General features: G+C 41.2%; 1 protein-coding gene across 1 annotated transcript; it reads left to right on the top strand.

Moving 5' to 3' along the window:
- Positions 1-4,329: 4,329 nt before the first annotated feature.
- On the top strand, positions 4,330-14,788 carry h6pd (hexose-6-phosphate dehydrogenase (glucose 1-dehydrogenase)). The gene is made up of 5 exons (XM_023996722.2): positions 4,330-4,410; positions 6,552-7,227; positions 8,162-8,279; positions 8,395-8,664; positions 9,051-14,788. Exons 2-5 carry the CDS (start codon positions 6,577-6,579, stop codon positions 10,397-10,399), a joined length of 2,388 nt encoding a protein of 795 aa, XP_023852490.1. The 5' UTR covers positions 4,330-4,410; positions 6,552-6,576; the 3' UTR covers positions 10,400-14,788.
- Positions 14,789-15,638: the final 850 nt, after the last annotated feature.

Here is a 15,638-nt window from a genome sequence, read left to right as displayed (position 1 = left end):
GCTGCAGAGATCGTTGTCCTTCTGGAAGGTTCTCCCATCTTGATAGAGGAACTCTGGAGCTCTGTCAGAGTGACCATCGGGTTCTTGGTCACCTCCCTGACCAAGGCCCTTAACCCGATTGCTCAGTTTGGCCAGGCGACCAGCTCTAGGAAGAGTCAAGAGGATTCCAAACTTCCTCCATTTAAGAATGAGGGAGGCCATTGTGTTCTCGGGGACCTTCAATGCTGCAGAATTTTTTTTGGTACCCTTCCCCAGATCTGTGCCTCGACACAATCCTCTTTTTCTTATCTACTTTTTTATATATTACATTTTTGTTTTTGTCAATATGTCAGTGTGATATATCTGTTGTTTGTAACAGTGTGTTATTTGTGAAAATGTAAATTGCATTTTCAAGTTTGTTAGGGACTCTTGGAAGATTCGTCCAAAATGAGGACTAAAATAGATCCTAATAAAATAAAATCAAACCATAAACACACATCTAGGTCCTGTATGCACTTTTTTCTTTCAAACAAGTGTAATTTCATATGGGATGATTCAATGAGAGGCTTCAAAATCATTTGAAAAAATGAAGATATTGATTAACTTGAAAATGTGGACATTCCATGCACATGGAGAACATTGCATCTGGGTATTCATAAAAGGCTTCTAGTTATTTACACTCTTCTGTCTGCAAGATCTGCTTCATGTATTGAAAGGTTCCGATATTGAGTGAGGTGGTTTCTGTTGTCAGTTTGTCAGTGGTGCTAGAGAGGTGTCAAAGGTTAACACCCTCTGGAGGTATGCAAATGATCTATTATAATAAAGTCTTCTTAATCCTCCTATGGAGCATGCGTCCTGCTAGAGAAGAGTGTTAAACCCCTCCCCCCTCCCCCGGCTGGTACCCATCCCACCCCCCCTCTCTGCTGGTTCCCTGCTACTTTGGGATCTGCCAACACAAAGACACTTCACACTGGGGGCTGGGCCTGCATTTCGAGGGTCAGCGAACAGCGGCAGCATCAATGCCATGTCATTCAGGCTCTCCCACACCCAGACCCACAGCTTTTCTTGCATCTCTCGTGCTTTGAGCAAACAGAGAGGTGGAGCACTATTGTGAAGGCCGGGGAGTTTTTGTGTAATGCTCACATGAAATGCGCCTACTGTTTTGCACAGTTCTCACGGTTAGGGTGCCCAGACACATAGTTAGTCAATGATGAACCTTTGCCAGTTTGATGAAACGTAAAATTTAAGCCACCGCCTCTGTCAGTGATTTCTATTGAGTTTGTTCTGGTTGCTGAATCCTCTATCAGTCATTGTTAATCACTTAAATAATCCTTAAAACAGATTGTGTGTGTTTGGGGGAAAGTTGAAGGACCAAACTACATACAAAGCGTCTAAAGGACTAGTTAACAGAAAATCTTCTTCGCAAGTCACTTGCTCCAGTAAAACAAATGGGGGCTAGGTCCATGGCTAAGTACCTCTAGATTTCCATCTATAGTATAGAGTGGTGTTGCACACCTGTCAACAAGGACCCCATGTATTCTCTAAGAATGAGAGGGGCTTTGTTTGTCTTACAATGTACTCTTAAGTTTATCACACTGAAACCCAAATCTTTTCAGCACCTCTCACAACTGGAATTTGGGCGGCGTCTGTGTGTGTTTTAAAAGGGACTTTTTTTAAGGGTGGTGTTCAGAAGCAAAGAAAAGAGCCTGTTCGGACATGTTTTCACTCTATGGATGCAAGAAATGTGAGTATGCAGTTGAAACACACAAACAATTACTCACACAAGGGAGAAGTTTAACTATGACTTCACTCTTTGAACAGTCATCATCACTGCCAGCATCTGCATCACTGCAGCATATTACCTATCACGGCTGATTGGTGGTTAGCAGAATGAAATACTTCTAGAATGAGTTGATGGAACTGTTTAGACAAAGCACAGTGTGTTTAGGAAAGACACAGTGATGGTGGTTATCAAGTTTAAGAGTCAGTCCAGGGTAACATGTTAAAATCCCCTCCTGTAGTGTGGTGCCAAATACATATGCAATGATAAAATAATTGAAATAACAGTGAATCCAAATGAGAGAGTTTTGAAGTAATTGAAGGGGCAAGTGTTTTATTTGAGATCACAAAAACTGTAATTACATTTTACAGTATTTACTTTACAAAGAAAGTTAATAACAAATTGAATGAGACATATTTTTCTTATCTTGCACTTGTCCTTTGTATCAGTACATTCTACCAGATGAAGATGAGTAGCAGTTTGTGTTTTTAGGTTCAGTCCCTGCCCCCAGATCTTGTGTGGAACGTAGAGGGGGAGCCAGAGCACAAACGAAAGTGAAATGTAATTTGGTAAATAGCCGTAGTAAATGTGATGTGTGTTGGCCGAGGGGGCCTAATGAAGATGAGAGCAGACATTCATATGCGTTCGTTTGTGTGCTCGGCTTGACGACGTCTGCCCTGAAGTCTGAACAAAGGGAAGGAAGGTAGCTAGGTACTGGGTAGAAGGCCTGGGGGGAGGAGGTGTTAGAATACAGTGGCCCTCCAGCTGTGTCTTGCGGAGCTTGCGCTGCCTCTCAAGTCTTGGGTTATGGCAGGGACAGCTGGGCTAGCAAACTCTGTATGGGCCCATTCTCTCTCTCTCTCTCTCTCTCTCTCTCTCTCTCTCTCTCTCTCTCTCTCTCACCCACACACACACACACACACACACACACACACACACAGACACACACACACACACAGACACACACACAGACACACACACACACACAGACACACACACACACACACACACACACACACACACACACACGTACTCAGGAAGCACTGTTTACATTTCACAGTGGAAGGCTACTTGGGAGGGCTCTGGGGTATGGCCACTGGACCTAAAGCTGAGTGTGTGTGGTGTGTGTATTGGCAAGATTTAATATAGTGTTATAAGTAGCTTTTGTGTAGTTGAAGGTCAATATGGTGTTTTCAGGGAAAATTGCATGACCTTATCTGATAGTTTTTGTGCAGGGAGGTTGATTTAAGATGACTACAGTCTAAATCTGGCATGTGGTAAAGACTGCAAGTATTGAAAAAAGGCCAAAAGAGCTCTTGGTTCCACCTGCTCTTGGTTCCATAGGCACTGAATGATGGCATGAGACGGCTGATCAGCTGATGCAGTACGAACAAATGTTTCAGGATACAAAATCAAATATGTCATTTATTTGAATATCTTATATGAGTCATTATCTAGTTAAAGAAAAGATGTGGTGGTAAATGTAAAATTTTTTGGTGGTAAATGTTTATTTGGTTGTTGTATCATTCTTGTTCTGGTGCATAGCCAAGACTAATTCCTAAAGAATATTGAATTTACTGTATGGCAATTTTGAGTTKGTTTCTCAATATTTAACAATACATGATCATGATGTAAAGTAGGCCAGGCAATTTMACCATATTTTATAATCTTGTTATTTWATTTTTTATTTATTGTATATATTATTCTATAACAAAAGAAAAAGGCAGGGGGGTAGAGTGTTACCAAAGTGACTCTACAAAGTACAGTACCTCAGATGGAAATTCTAAATAACTGTAGTACACCAGTAGAGGGCAGTCATGTGTAGGAGTTGGAGAGATGGGAGCCCGAAGACAAGGGCCAGAGGTGTCAACCACAGGCGGCTGGTGGCACCTTCATTGGGGAGGACGCGCTCATAGTAATGGCTGGAATGGACTAGTATCAAACACATCAAACATATAGTTTCCATGTGTTTGATACCATTCCATTAACTCCATTCCATAATTTATTATGAGCCGTCCTCCTTTCACCAGCCTCCTGTGGTATCAACTAAACGGTGATTTTAAATAAATGGGATAATATAGATTAGAGGGTCAACATTTGTCATGATTTGTTTGATTTTTAAACAGTGTTATTGAATAATTGACTACTATTGTAGCATATGATATGAATACCATTAACCTCTTTCACATTCAAATGCCGAAAGCATGTTATGTTGATTGTCAAAGAGGCTGGCATTAGCAAGACTATGTCAGTTCAGCCGCACGCAGTGAAATAGCCTAGGGACAGGCTACTGCCATGCTCGGCTTTCGTTTTCTTCTTCAATTCCCTACAACTGTCAGACGTAACTTTTGTGTAGTTTCAGGTGAACAACCGCACTCTTTTTTTTCTTGTAAAATTTTCATAAAAATCTAGAGCAACACAAATAAAATGCATTTGCATCCGACCTAATGGTTTAATGCAGGATCCCAATGTAACTGACTGAACAATTACGCCTCTGGTGAAATGTACGGGCTATTTGGTATGGTCACATAACTGTGAAACGCATAATTTATTCAAGCGCTCGGATGTCACATGACTGCTCTAGGAAGTGTCTTTTGACATAAATATCGATGGATGCGATCTTTCATCGAACTCGACTGTCGAGGGAGAAGGTAAACTTAATTTCCATAGAATGTATATCTTTTTTGTATTTTTTAAAATGTTTAGACTAGGTTAGTTTGAATAGTTTGAGTGAGATGGATTAGCTTATTATTTTTTATGTTCAGACTAGGTTAGTTTGAATAGTTTGAGTGAGATGAATTAGTTTATAATTTTTTATGTTCAGACTAGGTTAGTTTGAATAGTTTGAGTGAGATGGATTAGCTATACAACATTAATTTATTGTGATTGTAAATGGCCTGAAACGCTGTTGTTGGGTAACATTGTATCCATCTACTGCATGGCTGAAGTCAGACAGCTAGCAGGTGTAACTGTCAGACCTATTGTATGGGCATAGATTGTGATGGCAGGGCCATAGGTGAGAGAACACTATTCATGACAAATACATCATATTTTAGCCAGGGTTATTTAGTCTCTTTTTGTATTTCAGTCAGAAATGAATAGTAGGAGAAAATAGTATCCAAAAGCTAGCTATTATTGCTTATTTTTCAAGGTTTAACATATCATTTGGATGTAAATGTGATAAACACACTAGGCAGAAGGTGGATGTTAAACCATTTGGTTCTGTTTTTTAGTTGAGTGAAGGCTTCAAGGCTCAATACATTTGCACTGGGTGGGTTATGAGTTTCTACAAAGTTCCACATTTATTGAGTGTAGGCTACTGTATAATTTCAGGATGGTACATTTTTGACTTTCCAATATCCAGCCTTTCAGATCATGTGGAGGACTGTGTTGCAATTCTCTAATGTCCTCAGAGGCAGACTGGGTTAACAATGTGAGCACTGTTGTTATTCATCAGGCTGCTATGGGCTATCTAGTTTTCCCCTCACAATAGAACTTTTGAGAAGTTATAAATTCAATGGTTTGTTAGTTCTGCACCTATCATGAGTTAATACTTAATCGTTACTCAAAATATGTATTTTTAGTATTTTGTACACTATTTACTGGAACTGAGTTGATCCCTCATAGTCATAAATGAGTCGTTCTGTATGAAAATGGGACAACTATATATCCATGTAATTTTTTATTTCCCTGAAAGGTCAAAGGCATTTTCTCAYGGGGATCTGGATTTAGACACGTGGGATAGGTATCTCAAATTATTATTGAGATGGTTCCTATATCTTTGCCACTAGCCTAACTTACAATGTGTATACAGTACAGAGCAAGTCTTTATGTCACTGTCAATGAAATCATTATACAATGTGTGGTCTTAAGTGTGGTAAAGGAGGTTTTGGTTACCCAAAGTTTCAGGAACTTAATGCCATGGATATTTGTTCACACTGAATGACCCGGCCTATGTTCATCCTTACTCCTCTTTTTTATTGGTCAACGTCCTGCAGTCAGAGCTGTGATCTGGGTTGTTTGGATAGGACCACTCCTTAATCTTGACTTACTGTCAGCTAAAAATGTAAATGTTTTAATAAGTTTCCATCCATTCCAATAGTATTTGATTCCCAGAAGAATTCAGCGGCATTGACTTTTGTTGTTTGCTGTGTAAACTTCAATACTAAACTATGATTTCAGACGTTACAGTAAAGTTACGCAAGCTGTTTACGGTAGATGCCTCGTCTGTTTATCTTGTAAATGTTGACTTAGCCACACTCTTTTCAATGGGCTCAGTCTAGAAACCATTGTCTCTCTCTGCAATTTGAGCAGTCCGGTTGTCTCTAACTTTCCACCCCAAAACGTAGGCCTCGGGGTTCAACCACTTGAATACAATCAATGTGAAGAACATTTACCACAGGATTGACATGTTATCTACTGACAGAGTAGTTCCCTCACTTTGACACAAAAAATAAATACTTTTACCTATAGATGAACCTATGACAGAGACATGTAAGAAGATTATGTTGGGGGGTGATGTTGTAGTTCATGGAATAACTAAGAGCTGACACTTTGCACCCACAAACCAAATATGCCACATTATTAAAAGTAGGCTAGGCTGCCTCACAGAATTCCTGCTTGCATTGGCGGAAAACCAATCCACGACTGTAATCAATGTGTGTTTTAAGTGGGTAATTCAGCCACTGTGATTATGGGTTAATAACGTGGAAATACTTAGCAATCCTCAACCGGTCTGTAAATCCCCTTTTTGAAGTTCTCTGATTGTTCTTGCTCTGTCTCTCTCCTGTAGGAGCTGATCTGTGTTGGACCAGAGAATGTGGAAGGTTGTGTGGGCAGCACTGCTGCTTCTGGCCACCGTGTGTGTCCAGAGAGGCTATGCCAAGGAGGCCAAGGGAGCACAGAGCCTAGGGCACGTGTCAGTGGTCATAGTGGGAGGTACAGGTGACTTGGCTAAGAAGTACCTGTGGCAGGGCTTCTTCCAGCTGTACGCTAACCAGGTCAGTAGCGGCTACAGCTTCTCCTTTTATGGCGGAGGCCTGTCGCCCAACGATAAGGCCACGCCGATCCTGTTTGAAGTGCTGAAGGGAGTGGTCTGTCCTCGGGAGTTGTCTGTGGAGCGCTGTGCCCTGGTGAAGGAGCAGTTCCTGAGGCTGGCTGAGTATCGTCAGCTGAATACTTCAGAGGACTACCAGGCCCTGGGCAAACACCTGACAGAGCAGCTGAGGCAGGAGGGCATAGTGGAGGCAGGCAGGCTGTTCTACCTGTCAGTGCCAGCCTTCGCTTATGCGGACATTGCAGAGAAGATCAACAACAGCTGCAGGCCGACAGACGGGGCGTGGTTGAGGGTGGTGCTGGAGAAGCCATTTGGCCATGATTTCAGTAGCGCCCAACTCCTGTCCACTCAACTGGGTGCCTCCCTCAAAGACAACGAGATGTACAGGATCGACCACTATTTAGGGAAGCAGGTGATGTAGGCCTCTTGATCAGTCCATACATAGTAGGTTACACTTTAACACAATACTTCACATTTGAAGCAGGTCTTTGGTTTAATTAAGCTGACCCTCCTGAAATCGTGCACTAGAATTACTTAGATTTTTTTTTAAATGTTGACATGACTTATTTTATTGATTTCAGAAGACAGCCTGAGCTTCCTAGGACTATGTAAACATCTTCTGGGGGGTGGTCCTTAGAAAAACATTTATCTAGCTTGACTGCTTCACGGCACACACATATGGCAAAGCAATCGCTGAATTTGTCTCGAGGAGGTGGATCTAAATACATAACTTTCATGGCTATACACTTCCTTAAACCTAAAAGAAAAGAAGTCATTTGTGTGGAAGTCAAACATTTGTTTTACATCGGAGGCAGACACATAGCATATGCTCAGAACAACAAAATCGATCCCTTTACATAGCCCTTCTCCCTTTGTCTACAGGAGGAAAACACGCTGTTTAAATGGCCTAAATGTTGATTTAGACAGTCTAAAATCTGTTACATTTGTGAACATCACTAATGTCATGATATGTTTGGTAAAGTAATAAAGAAGGTGAAATATTTTAGGTAGATAGTTAGAAACAGATTCTAACTTTATACTGTATGGACATTATAAAATATGAAAAGGCTCCATTGAGATAATTTTGTATTTTTATCATATTATATTTGTAAATGTTTTATTATACTTATATTGCCTACTAGATCATATGGGTTGAAAATTATTTTTTTTCTCAGACATAAATAAACAATTAGAGGTGAAAGCCAAAGGTCATAGGGGGGGACACTACTACATTGATACAATTCTGCCCTTTTGCAAGATTGATGACTAAAACCTTAGCGAAGCAGTGCAAAACGACTGTCAACTCAACTGGTTTTTATTCTATTGTTTGTTTTTATACTCAAAAGGTTGTCTCTAAGATTTTGCCATTCAGAAGGGAGAACAGCAAGCATCTGGATCTTATCTGGAACAAGCACCACATTGAGAGAGTTGAGATTGTACTGAAGGAGACCCTGGATGCCAAAGGTACTGTATAGTTAAAGCAAGTGTATTAACCCCCTCTATAAAATATGTGATGGGGATAGTAACATCACCTGTCAGGGAGTTTTGGATTGTTTGATTTATTCTCTCTTTGTCACAGGTCGCATCCCCTTCTATGAACAGTATGGCGTGATCAGGGACGTGATACAGAACCACCTGACTGAGGTCATGACCCTTCTGACCATGGAGCTCCCATCCAACCTGAGCAACACTAAGGAGGTCCTCAAGAACAAGCTGAAGATCTTCAGTGCCTTGCAGCACCTGGACAGGAACTGTGCTGCCATTGGTCAGTACCAGGCCTACAATGCAGAGGTACAGGAAGAACTGAGCAAAACAAAGGAGTACTTCAGCCTCACCCCCACCTTCGCTGGTAAGTGTCATGAGAACGTTTGTCTGTAGGAGTTCTTCTCTTCAGCCTGTGCATTAAAGGCTTATTAAAGGAGAAATGTTTTGTCATATAGTAATAACATATGATTAGGGCCATGTGTTTCGGGCAATCATGTCACATGATCTGATTGTTAACCTTTTATTTAAAGCTTTTTCATCAAACTATCCCCCTTTCTTTTTATGTCAGATGTTCCAGCACCATCCTCAGCCAAATGCTTTCATTTTTGGTGTAATTCTGATTTCTTGAAACGGCTTAAAATTAAGGTTAAAGTCTCAGTCATGTGACATGATAGTCCAAAACATAGGGCCCTACATGTGATACATAGATAATTAAAAAAATCTGTGATAAAACTGCTTTTTCTATTTCAGGTATAATGGTGCACATTGACCTAGCCCAGTACGAGGGCGTGCCAGTCATTCTGACCTCAGGGAAGATGCTGGATGAGCGCGTAGGCTACGCTCGCATTCTGTTCAAGAATGACATCTTCTGTATCCAGAGCCACAGCAGCGTCCACTGCAAGCCCAAGCAGATTGTGTTCTACTTTGGCCACGGCACTCTGCAGTACCCAGCCATTCTCGTGAGTAAGAACCTGTTCAAGCCAGACTTGATGGACACTGAGTGGAAGGAGGTAACAGAACACAAAGATGTCAGTGTATTAGGTTTGCCCATCTCAGACTACTACGTGCTGACGCCAACGGTGGAGAGGGAGGCTTACGCAGAACTCATTTTGCACATCTTCCAAGGCCGGAAGGACAGCTTTATCAGTGCTGAGAACCTGCTGGCCTCCTGGAGTTTCTGGACACCTCTCCTGCAGAGCCTGGCCGACACCTTCCCCCGCCTGTATCCCGGGGGAGCGGACAATGGCAACATGCTGGATTTCAAACTGTTGGGACGGGAGGTGACCTTCGCCAATGAGGCAGTGGTCATGGTCACCCAGGACCACATGGGCGGGTCTGGGACGGAGAGCTTCCAGGTGATGCAGGGGAAGTACCGCAGCGCTGACATGGTGTCTGCCTGGCCCGAGGAGCTCATCGTGCGGCTGGCCGCAGACCTCCAGGTCGCAGCGGAGAACGCAGTAAGGGAGGGCGGACGCTTCCACCTTGCCCTCTCCGGGGGCTCCAGTCCCCTAGCTCTGTTTCAGAGGCTGGCCCATCACCACTACTCCTTCCCCTGGAGGGACACCCACGTGTGGATGGTGGACGAGCGATGCGTGCCTCTCACAGAGTTGGACTCCAACTTCCGCACCCTGCACGACCACCTGCTCCAACACGTGAAGATGTCCTACTTCAACATCCACCCCATGCCGGTGCAGATGAACCAGCGGCTGTGTGTGGAGGAGGATAGTGGAGCGCTGCTCTATGAGAGCGACATCACCCAGTTGGTTAATGCTTCCAGCTTCCACTTTGTACTGCTGGGAGTGGGCTACGACGGCCACACTGCCTCTCTGTTCCCAGGCAGCAAACTAGACGCACGTGGGAACAGTCTAGTAGCCTTCACCGAGAGCCCAGCCAAGCCTCACCAGCGTATGAGCCTCACCCTCAAGGCTATCAACCAGGCCCAGAAAGTGGGTGTGCTGGTGATGGGTAAGAGCAAACATGAGCTGGTCACTCAGCTCAGCCGAGTCAAGGACAACCCAAAAAATTGGCCCATCACTGGGATCCGGCCGACCAGTGGCAGGCTAGTATGGTACATAGACTATGATGCTCTTTTAGGATAGGGGATACTGTAGCAATGAAATTATGTACATTTAAATTGATTAAATTAATGATTTGCTGTAGTTTTACTCTTTTGCTGTATTTTGACCAAGAATGTAAAGTAATGATAAAGTTCTGTTGATTCTGTGCACCTTACTTAAAGTTGAAGGTAGATGTGGTATATATTTTCTTTTTCAATATACAAGATGTAGGGTTAATGTGGTGTGTGTGTGATGCACGCATGTATTTTAAAGAAGTATGATTTTTTTTATCTCAGGAAAGCAAAGTGGATATGGAAGTTTGTTATTCAGATAATGAATAATTATTAAAAGACTAACTATATTTTATATAGTTGTAAAAACAGTATACTTTCTCATAAAGCTACCTGTTCTCCACTGAACCAGCATAGAATAGGATTGTTAAAAGGGGATTTTGAACTGTGAAAGGCCAATAATTTAGGTAAAAATGAATGGTCAACAGATAATGTAGGCTATAGCCATGTATTATTGTATTTGTGCCTCAATGACAAATTAAATCAAACTGCATAATGTAATGTACGATCCAGTACATTAAATTACCACAAAGCACATTCTGATCCATTGCTGCTTTTGTTTTAATCAGTGCTCGTGAATTCAAAAAACTAAAATGATGATCAAATGTATTACTTGATATCTATGTAAAGTCCACAGCCTTTGACCCTAATGGGTGCAATTTTCCCTATAAGCCAGCACAGTATTTCCTAATACTTCCTATTTTAATGTGAGAAAGTGAAATGGTGCTTGTATGTGGTTTTAGAAGTTGTGACGTTCCAAATGTAATACTTTTAAAATAGATTTAAAACAGGTTGATGAAGGTTGGTCGAACCGTTTCACTACGTTTACCTTAATTAAGGTCTGGATTCAATCCGTATCGCGGAAGCTCCACGTATACATTTAAGGTAATTTCCGATTGAGCTGACATATGTAGCATTCACCGTGAATGCAGTCTCAGTGATCCCGGGAACTTTGCCTTTTTATAATTTCTATTGAGTTATAATGCAGATCTTCTGCGATACGGATGGAATCCAGCCCTAATTATACAAAGAGGTGTATGTTTAATATACTTATGGTGCTTGTGAAAAGGATTCGATTAGGTTTCAYTTTGATGTTTGTAGATACAAGGTTCTATCTGACATTTTGGTAAAAAAATTGTTAAGTCACATATAATTGATCTTTAGATGGTTCTTCATGTGCCTGTGAAGTTCGATTTTTGAAAACGTTACAGTACCAGTCAGAAGTTTGGACACACCTACACACCAGGGTTTGTCTTCATTTGTACTATTTTCTACATTGTACAATAATAGTGAAGACTTCAAAACTATGAAATAACACATATGGAATCATGTTGTCACCAAGAAAGTATTAAACAAAGCTTTTTCAAAGTAGCCAGCCACCCTTTGCCTTGATGACAGCTTTGCACACTCTTGGTATTCTCTCAACCATCTTCATGAGGTGGAATGCATTTCAGTTAACAGGTGTGCCTTGTTAAAAGTTAATTTGTGGAATTTCTTTCCTTAATGTGTTTGAGCCAATCAGTTGTGTTGTGACAAGGTAGGGGTGGTATACAGAAGATAGCCCTATTTGGTAAAAGTCCATATTATGGCAAGAATAGCTCAAATAAGCAAAGAGAAACGACAGTCCATCATTACTTTCAAACATGAAAGTCAGTCAATCCGGAAAATGTCAAGAACTTTGAAAGTTTCTTGAAGTGCAGTCGCAAAAACCATCAAGTGCTATGATGAAACTGGCTCTCATGAGGACCACCACAGGAAAGGAAGACCCAGAGTTACCTCTGCTGCAGAGGATAAGTTCATTAGAGTTACCAGCCTCAGAAATTGCAGCCCAAATAAATGCTTCACAGAGTTCAAGTAACAAACACATCTCAACATCAACTGTTCAGAGTATACTGCATGAATCAGGCCTTCATGGTCAAATTGCTGCAAAAAAAACACTGCTAAAGGACACCAATAATAAGAAGAGACTTGTTTGGGCCAAGAAACATGAGCAATTGACATTAGACCGGTGGAAATCTGTCCTTTGGTCTCATCAATCTTAATTTGAGATTTTTGGTTCCAACCGCGGTGTCTTTGTGAGACGCAGAGTAGGTGCACGGATGATCTCTGCATGTGTGGTTCCCACCGTGAAGCATGGAGGAGGAGGTGTGATGGTGTGAGGGTGTTTTGCTGGTGACACTGTCAGTGATTTATTTAGAATTCAAGCCACACTTAACCAGCATGGCTACCACAGCATTCTGCAGCAATACGCCATCCAATCTTGATTGCTCTTAGTGAGACTATCATTTGCTTTTCAACAGGACACTGAGACAAAACACATCTCTGGGCTGTGTAAAGGCTATTTGACCAAGAAGGAGAGTGATGGAGTGCTGCATCAAATGACCTGGCCTCCACAATCACCCGACCTCAACCCAATTGAGATGGTTTGTGAGTTGGACCGCAGACTGAAGGAAAAGCAGCCAACAAGTGCTCAGCATATGTGGGAACTCCTTCAAGACTGTTGAAAAGGCATTCCAGGTGAAGCTGGTGGAGAGAATGCCAAGACTCTGCAAGCTGTCATCAAGGCAAAGGGTGGCTACTTTGAAGAATCTAAAATATATTTTGATTTGTTTAACACTTTTTTGTTTGGTTACGACATGATTCCATATGTGTTATTTTATAGTTTTGATGTCTTCACTAGTATGTAGAAAATAGTACAAATAAAGAAAAACCCTTGAATGACTAGGTGTGTCCACACTTTTGACTGGTACTGTATATATAAGTTATCTGCATAAACCCATTTGAACTTGGCGCTGTAAGGTTCTTTCTGCAATCCAATCACAAACCTGAACAAATACAGACAGACCAATCAGAACATGTCTTTGACATTTCCCTCTAAGTATGGTCTAGCCAGCAATAATGGCACGGCAGCAAAAAACAAACCTGTCAGTAATCATAAAGTAAGTCATTTATCTAATCATAATACATGTTGTAATGTATTTGGTGATGTGTTCTGAGTCTATCATTTACGTATTCAAATAGCTACAGTTAGAACCTTATAGTCCCATTGTCTCGAAATGTTATAGCACTTAATCATTCTCAATGTTGTAAGTTAGTCGTCACCAACCGGTCAATCGCTTTCTCCAAACGGATCTCCAAGGCATTCCTAGTTGACCACTAAACACTTCTGTGAGCTGCTGCGTATAATTTTTGTCTGACAAGTATTTTTCGTTGCTCATACAGGAGTAATCATTTGTTGAAAAAAATATATCTTATCAGGGGGTACTGCAGCATCCTCAGCACCCGTACTTCCCGTGGCTATGTATAGACCTACCACTGGCCAATCAGATAGCTCAGATCACCATGTCTGCACAGCTTCCTCAAGCCTAGACTGTAAAAAGAAGCCTTGAATGCACAGCAAAGTTGATACTGAGATTTCAAAAACTATGACTAGAGAGAGACTCAACGAATACACCAAAAAGCTTCTGATTTTATAAGTAATGTTTAAGTTGTTATTCAGCACTGTCAACACTTTGTTCAACACTTTTGTAAGCCATATAATGTGCATTCTCCCTAGTTCCACTCACGCTACAACAGCACTGCAGCTGAAATGAATGAGTAGCAAAGTGTTTCGATAAACATCCGTTGTTATTATTAGCGGCTTGTCTTTTTTAATATCGAGAAATATTTCACTTTCTCTGGACAATGTKATAGGAGTAACAACATGAATTGGTGCATGAGGCAGAAATAATGAAGTGCTACTTGAGTTTCGCCATCAGCTGGAAGGCTGTCTCTCCTTTTCTCAGCGGAGGGAGGGAGAGTAGAGGGATGGTTGGTCAGGTGAGGCAGCCTACCCGCTGCTCCATCCCACCCCTCAGACTGACCATCAGTCCAGTAAAAAAAGCTAATTATTATGCTCCATCATCTGTGCCTCACAAGTAATACAACAAATGATCTATTACTAGTGTGATCATATACTGTTTTTTCAATATTATTTCAAAATGGTCTGAGAAGAACAACATTGGCAGGGCAATTCAAGCATAGCCAATATGCTGTGATAATGTATTAGGCCTATAGCCTACTGCACAAACATCATTGCTGCATAACTTTTTTTAATTGGTTAATGTTGATCTCGGCTTGCATTTTGACTCAGAAAGTGATCTTGACTCAGAAAAGGTTGGTGACCACTGTTGTAAGTGAAAGTGTGGTTTGTTCCGTATCACTTTGAGGTTCAAAAAGGCTATGAATGAAGGATTCGCTAATGTTATTTTTTACATCTGGGGACCGAACACCACTTTTCTACATATTGTACACAAATTTAATTAATGTAACACGTAGTCACTATTTAAACACAAGGAAATAAACTACAGTTTTCACAGCCCTTTCTGCACAGATTCTTTATTTTTAACTGTGATTTCAAACTAAGGAATATTTTAGCATAAATGTTGGGTGCTTGAAAAATCTATAAGCCCCTTCATAGTTAATTCGATACTCACAGTCAGATTAATTTCATGCTTATAAACAGATATGAACACCAATTGCTTTCGTAGTATACCAAATTAAGGAAAGGGGATATTTAAAGTCACTACATACTACACCAGTCACCATACTGTGCAACGGTATTGCTTGGTAGTGATATCCTAGAAACAGCATCAATTATGGAAGGATGGCTCTGTGGAGCATGTATCTAATTGCAGCCAACCGTTTCTAGCCTGTCTATCTATGGGTAACAGGATTTACATTTTATGCTCGATCCGTTCAGTTTTCCACCACAAAACGACAGAAAATGGCCAAAAAGAGTAGAACCAGCTCACCTGCTTTTAAGTAAAGAGTAAAACCAGCTCACCTGCTTTTTAAGTAAAGAGATAGAACCAGTTCACCTGCTTTTAAGTAAAGAGTAGAACCAGCTCAACTGCTTTTTAAGTAGAGTAGAACCAGCTCACCTGCTTTTAAGGAAAGAGTACAACCAGCTCACCTGCTTTTAAGTAAGAGTAGAACCAGCTCACCTCTTTTAAGTAAAGAGTAGAACCAGCTCAACTGCTTTTAAGTAAAGAGTAGAACCAGCTCAACTGCTTTTAAGTAAAGAGTAGAACCAGTTTACCTGCTTTTAGTAAAAGAGTAGAACCAGTTCACCTGCTTTTAAGTAAAGAGTACACCAGCTCACCTGCTTTTAAGTAAAGAGTACAACCAGCTCACCTGCTTTTAAGTAAAGAGTAAAACCAGCTCAACCT

Source organism: Salvelinus sp. IW2-2015, linkage group LG1 (genome assembly GCF_002910315.2).
Source record: "Salvelinus sp. IW2-2015 linkage group LG1, ASM291031v2, whole genome shotgun sequence".
In the NCBI taxonomy this organism is placed as follows: domain Eukaryota; kingdom Metazoa; phylum Chordata; class Actinopteri; order Salmoniformes; family Salmonidae; genus Salvelinus; species Salvelinus sp. IW2-2015.
This window is presented reverse-complemented; position numbering and strand designations above follow the sequence as displayed.